General features: G+C 39.8%; 1 protein-coding gene across 13 annotated transcripts in view; it reads left to right on the top strand.

The window, feature by feature from the left end:
* Positions 1–543: 543 nt before the first annotated feature.
* Positions 544–6,000, top strand: part of ppfia1 (PTPRF interacting protein alpha 1) — a 103,254-nt gene continuing 97,797 nt past the window's right edge. For 6 of the 13 annotated variants that reach the window (XM_061766201.1, XM_061766196.1, XM_061766199.1 and 3 more), the window contains exon 1: positions 544–806. In XM_061766201.1, coding sequence (XP_061622185.1) covers positions 645–806 — 162 coding nt within the window. In that variant the 5' untranslated portion in view covers positions 544–644. Of the gene's footprint in view, positions 1,697–6,000 lie in introns of all 13 variants that reach the window. The other 7 variants (XM_061766200.1, XM_061766204.1, XM_061766203.1 and 4 more) reach the window with 4 other exon arrangements.

Raw genomic sequence — 6,000 nt, 5'->3', positions numbered from 1 at the left:
CTACTTGGAGTAATTAGATCATAACATGAATAGATTTCAAAAGACATAACACATAAACCTCAGTTAGCATAAAATAACATGGGAAATGAATGCGGGTTATTTTGGACGCATATGTACGTGCGCAACAAAGGGTTAAAACCCTTTCCAAATGATGCTGCCTTGATTCCCCACAAGATGGCGCAACTGATTTATCGGCCATTCAACGAAGAATGTGGGTCACACGTTCAAATGCATTTTTTTTTTTTCCAGTACTGAACTGGACAGTATGTGCAACAGTATTAATCCCTCATGTGTTTTGTCGTTGAGATTAAATTCATTGTTTAGAATAGATGTATAGTTTAAGCATTATTTTTAAGCATCGCATTTACAACTACAGTAGTACAAATTCTAAATAAAAAGAATTGTGTAAGTATATCATTTGTATGTTATTTGGCTGTGCATGGTGACGACGTTGCACTAATGTTTTACAATTTGGTTTACACTGCGATACCTTAATTCACAAATAATTAATTATGCTGAACAAGCTACTTCCCCTATAAACTCTGAAGGTCTGTGCTGCTCGTATGGTGGAGACCGTGTAAACATGTTAAAATACTCGTATCACATTTTTTTTTTGTCACCTTTTTATCTCGGGGGATGCTGTCATGAACCAGAGCGTGGCAAGCCGGGAAGGGCTCCCCTGCCGTGATGGAACTACCAGGCTAATGAAAGAGCTAGCCACCGAAAGCCCACCATTGGCTGTCCCGACTGCCCAAGCTGGCAGCAGGCAGTGGCGTCAGGGAAGGACTGGACTGACAGAGGCTAAGGTGGATATACAACCCCCCCTCCAAAAAAAAAAAAAAAAAGAAAGAAAGGATATCACATTGGGAACTCGCAGAATTTGAGTTTTACTCGACTTGTGGATTTCCCAGCTCGAAAAAAACTAACGTTCAACGTTGTCTGGAAGTTTCAGATCCCGAGGTGGTGACGCTACTGCTCGCTAATGATAGCCGATGCGCTAACGTTACTTGATCGATGTAATTGTTTTGGTCTAATTTATCGTCTTACTTCCAAAGAATAAAACCGTTTCGACGCTTAAGGCAATGTCAGGCACATAGACTCGAGAAATGTTGGCGTTTGATCAACTTTTACGTAACTCGGTGTTGTTTTCTTGGCGAAGTTAGTCTTTCAAACTAGCGAGCGTTAGCCACCTAGCTGGCTAGTAGCTAACGTTGGCTAACTGTTGACTCCAAACAGATTTAAAGCCAAAGAAAAATTATTTCGCTTTAAATTAAGTCAAGGCTAGCAAGCCCACTGCTGTTTCCACGTCACCTAACTCGCTGTATCGTTTGCTGTCTACTTGTGTTGACGTGATACTGCCAACCGGAAGAGTTTTACTTTTTAAAGTCGTTGTTCAGTTAAAACTCTTCGATATAAGCAATCACGGAATCGCCAATTTATTTGACTAATGGTAGCTAGCTCTCGCTGAGTTAGCCGGCTGAAGTTGGAATCCTGACCCCTTGCTCAAGGGGCTTGCTTTGAGGCCTTGTCTACAGTGGGGTGAAAAAAACATATCCAAAGCCTTATTATACAGTATCTCGGCGTCTGAGTGGAGTTCATATTTTAATGTCTGGATATTTGGCAAGCCTCCTCACGACCTAATAGGAGAATCTGGACATCGTTTACCTGCCGGTGGGAAATACTGTTACTTGGCAAGGTATTTGGAACTTCATTATTTAAGTGCAGTTTAATTCCAAAAATTACAAAGTCAACGCTAGTTAGGTTATATTATAAGCATTCATTAACAATTTAGACGTGTGTATGTATGCATGTATGTACGTGAGTAAGTGTGAGACGTGGTTTGTGTTACGGGGCACACATCCAACTTGTCAAATGTATAAATGTACAGTTGATGGATTTTTTTTCGAGGCGTTTTAGCCCACGTAAGGTGATTTAACTTTACATGAACTCAATTTGTGTATAAGGGAAAAGTTAACCCATTTAAATTCCATTTGAATATAAAGGTAAATCCCAAAGCTAGTTGTACCTGGGTTGTACAGAGAGATGATGATGATCAATAATTAATTTCAAGTATTATTGGTACATTTATTTTAACTTTGTATTTTTGGATATCCGTGATGCATGTGCACCCACCATCTGTCACTTAACGTATGCTTACTCCAACCACCATCACCGTCGCATACAAGTTTAACCTCAGTGGCACGCAATGGCTGGACTAAGTCGACTGAGCAATGGTCTACCTTCACAGGTAGAATCAGACGCGCAGCAAAGACAAAACCCTGCCTGTGTACAAGGGGATTGGGTGATGTGATATTTAAGCAGAACAGCGAGGCAGAAAAAAAGGTGGAAAAATGTTTTTTGATTAGTTTGGCATGGTCTATTGGCTTTATATTTTGATCAGAGTAAATTAGGGTAAGTTTACCTGTTTACATGTGATTTTATTTTTTGGGGTATTATAGTCATTTTAGTTGAAGGTTAGACATAACTGAAGTTGTTTTATCATGTTTATTTACTTGCTCTTAATAGTGCTTGGCAATCTATCCAGAAGCTCCACTCTATCGATATTTTATTAAAGGCTCATTCACAAAACTGCACCCCTTCCTCATCTTTCCCATTCATTGTGTTTGTGCTGAGGGGGCGTCTGATGCCCTCAACTTTCCCATTCATTATGTTTGTGCTGAGGGGGCGTCAGCGCGTTTTGACGTAACGCCGAGCATCGAGTCAATGCACCGAGCATCGAGTCAATGTAGAGGGCATCTGATGCTCAGCGCCGCGTCATCAGATAGAAAAATTTTCTATTCTGGGGAGTTGACACAGTGATGTCAAAAAGCTCCTCCAATGAGAGCGGGGCTGGCGGAGTGCTTTTTTTGGCTGACTTGTACTGTAAACAACAAGGGGGGAATGAAGGAAAGCATAATAGTTGCGGTATCTCATAATCCCAAACTTTGGGCCGATAGAAAAATAATGTACCGAGACGTCTCTGTGGGAGGCTTTCAAACTCCTTTTCAAAGCTCCCTGCTCAGCCTGAAATTACTGCTGGGCGATATATCGAGAAGCTAGATTCAATCAATATTTTATTAAGGATCGATATGGAAAAAGGAGATCATCGATTTTATTTTCTATAATTTTCACTACTCCCCGAGGCTTGCAGCTACATGGAGGAGAATATCCTCGTGACTAGCAAACCATAAATAGTCCCACTAAAAAGGCATGTCTATCATTTGGAAACAACTGTAATCTACAAAAAGTATATAAAAGATGCCACGACGAAGACAGACATAGCTGTGTAAAATCACCTGTAGATGAAGCACATTATCAAGTGCACACATGTAATAATGTATGCATCATGCTAAAAAGTGCAGCTCCTGTAACGTAAACAGAACAACAACACGGGCCGCGTAACGGTCGTGGTAGCAGTTGAAGCGCTCGTATTTTTGCCTTTGCTCCGTGCACAGGGTAGGCATCTAAGATAGTAGTTTGCCCGTTCACGGATAAGATAGAAAGTGCTTCCGGGGCTTGTTAACGTTAGCATTTAGCAGCTACCTCCGTTGCGTGAGCGATCAGGCAAATAGTTTCACAGTGGGCTGCCGTCGCTGTCTGAGCTACCGGTTCTGGACAGTTGCGTATGCTCAATGTGACTTTCTGAAGAATCGGTATTTCTTTTTTTTTATTCCCATTACAGATCACCGCATTGTATTCTTTCGACATGACGTCACATTTCTTGTTCTTCTCGATTTCAGGCAGGCTGGGCATGTTTAAGTGCATTCCTGCCACCTAAATGTAAAGTGATGAAGACCTACAACAGAGCCAAATCCTAAAGAATACATTAAAATTGCAAATATTGATGCCATAACGTATTAACGATTACTATAATAGAGTGATGATTAACTTATGCAATTGAACAATATGCAGAATTATTTTATCCTGTTACATAATATACTGCAATAACTGTACTGCAGTAATATTGTTGACATAATGTAAAAAATATGGAAAGTCAGACAAATTGTAATGGAAGCATTGTTCGTGCTGTCCATTTGCCACCTCGCCAATGGCTAATTTAAAAAGGTTGTGGCGATGCAAATTTTGCCCGCGTTAGCCACGATGGGGAAACAAAATTGCCTGCATTAAAAGCCCTTCCTCATAAAAGTTAAGGTGGGCACTTTTATTCTCCCGTTCATTTTGAACGGTGAGAGTGGTTTGTTTTTCCCCCCCACTTTGTAAAACATATCAATTCGTCAACGAGTGCCAGTGTTGGGAAAGTTCATTTTCTATGCAAACAAGTTCAAAGTTCAGTTAAATGTTTCAAAAATGAACGAATTCTGTTCAAAGTTCATAATAAAAAAATTGAACTAAGTTCACCAATCCAAAAAATGAACTCGTTAAAAGTTTTTTGTTTTTTTTTCCCCAATATGTTGCTATTCCCCTTAAAATACTGGCTTTTCATTTTCCCATTGTTGCCACCCATACAGTCCACACTAGTAGACAGCCGTAGCTCACCCACCCTGCAATCTCAAAAACATGAGGAAAAACTTGTTGGTTGAATGGTCTTTTTTACTTTTGTCCTTAATTTGCAAACAAAAACACAGTATGACAGGATCGATGGTGCAACGAGATTGTTAACTCCATTCCTCGCAGCTTTGGCTGACTATAATAACAAAATATTTGATTTCATCTGCAGTATTTTTAATATTACAAAACTACATAAATTCCATATCATGAGTGTGATTGTACAATTTTAACTAAAACATTCTGAAGTCAATTTTTACAGTTATGTACTGTATTACAAAAGAACCGCCGAAGAACATATTTACTCCCATTTACAGTGTCCCTGAACACAACTCACATTCTCATACAGCTGCGATGTGCCTGCCATGAATGGCGGCCGTGGATGCACTGAATCGGTTGTCCAATACAGAGTTTATCCGCCGACATGTAAAGGCTCGTAAAAATAGTGTATTCAGACGGGTTTTGTCCTGGAAGTCCCTAGCAAAATCTGGCACTCTTGAATGAAAATGAACTTTCGTTCAAAAACAGTTCTTTGACGCCAGAATGAGCTCGTTCTTAATTACGTTCATCAGGGAGAAATGAACTAAGTTCAATTCATGTTTGCACAAAATATGATTAATGTTCATGAACTTTTGTTCATTGAACTCGTTCAGGTACAACACTGCCGAGTGCGGAATCGGGAAAGCCGCTGTCCAGCTGCTGCTGGCTAAGAAAACAGGCTTAGGGGCTTTCCCAGCTGGGAGGAGCGGCGCATCGGTGATGATAAGACCCGATGCTGCTTAGCACCAAATTGAAGCATATACTGCAACATACGTTTGCCGTGTCCATGGTCAACGTGTCCTGCAATTCACATTAGTTCTCGCAACTAGCTAGCTGCACGAGCCGCTAATCCCACTTTGGTTGTCTTGCTGAGCAGCGGTTGCCGGGGCCATAGCTAGTAATCTGGTGGGAAACATAGGCAATCATAGTCGCGCTCCCCCCAAACATCAACATTAACTGAAGTATTGTAATTTATTTACATTTTGACAAAAGCTGAGTTTTGTACTTTAGACCACTTTGTCCTCCTTTTGAAATCTGTTACAAGTATCTCACAAGTATCTCACAATTATCCTACTAATATTTACCACAAAAGATTAAGAATATTTTTGTTTATCTTCAACTAAAAAGATTTAATTTTAGATAATTCTATTTCCTGAGCTAGATAAAGTCTGAAAGATCTTCTTGAGGATTTTTAAATAAGTGAAACATCTCAACACTATTACTGTAGTTAATAAAAACATTAATAAACATTTAATCTAGTTTACCATTTCAACCGTTTTTCTACTCTCATCTTGGTGATGAAAAGCGTCACTCGTGTCACTCCACTTTATCTCTATTCTCGGCTGACACTGACAGCAGTGCTACTGCTACTGGAAATAACATCATTGTAGAGTGTTACATTTTTACTAGACATTAATTTTAATCAACAGGTCAATTGTTTTCTTTTTACAATTC

Source organism: Phyllopteryx taeniolatus, chromosome 2 (assembly GCF_024500385.1).
Source record: "Phyllopteryx taeniolatus isolate TA_2022b chromosome 2, UOR_Ptae_1.2, whole genome shotgun sequence".
Lineage (NCBI taxonomy): Eukaryota > Metazoa > Chordata > Actinopteri > Syngnathiformes > Syngnathidae > Phyllopteryx > Phyllopteryx taeniolatus.
This window is presented reverse-complemented; position numbering and strand designations above follow the sequence as displayed.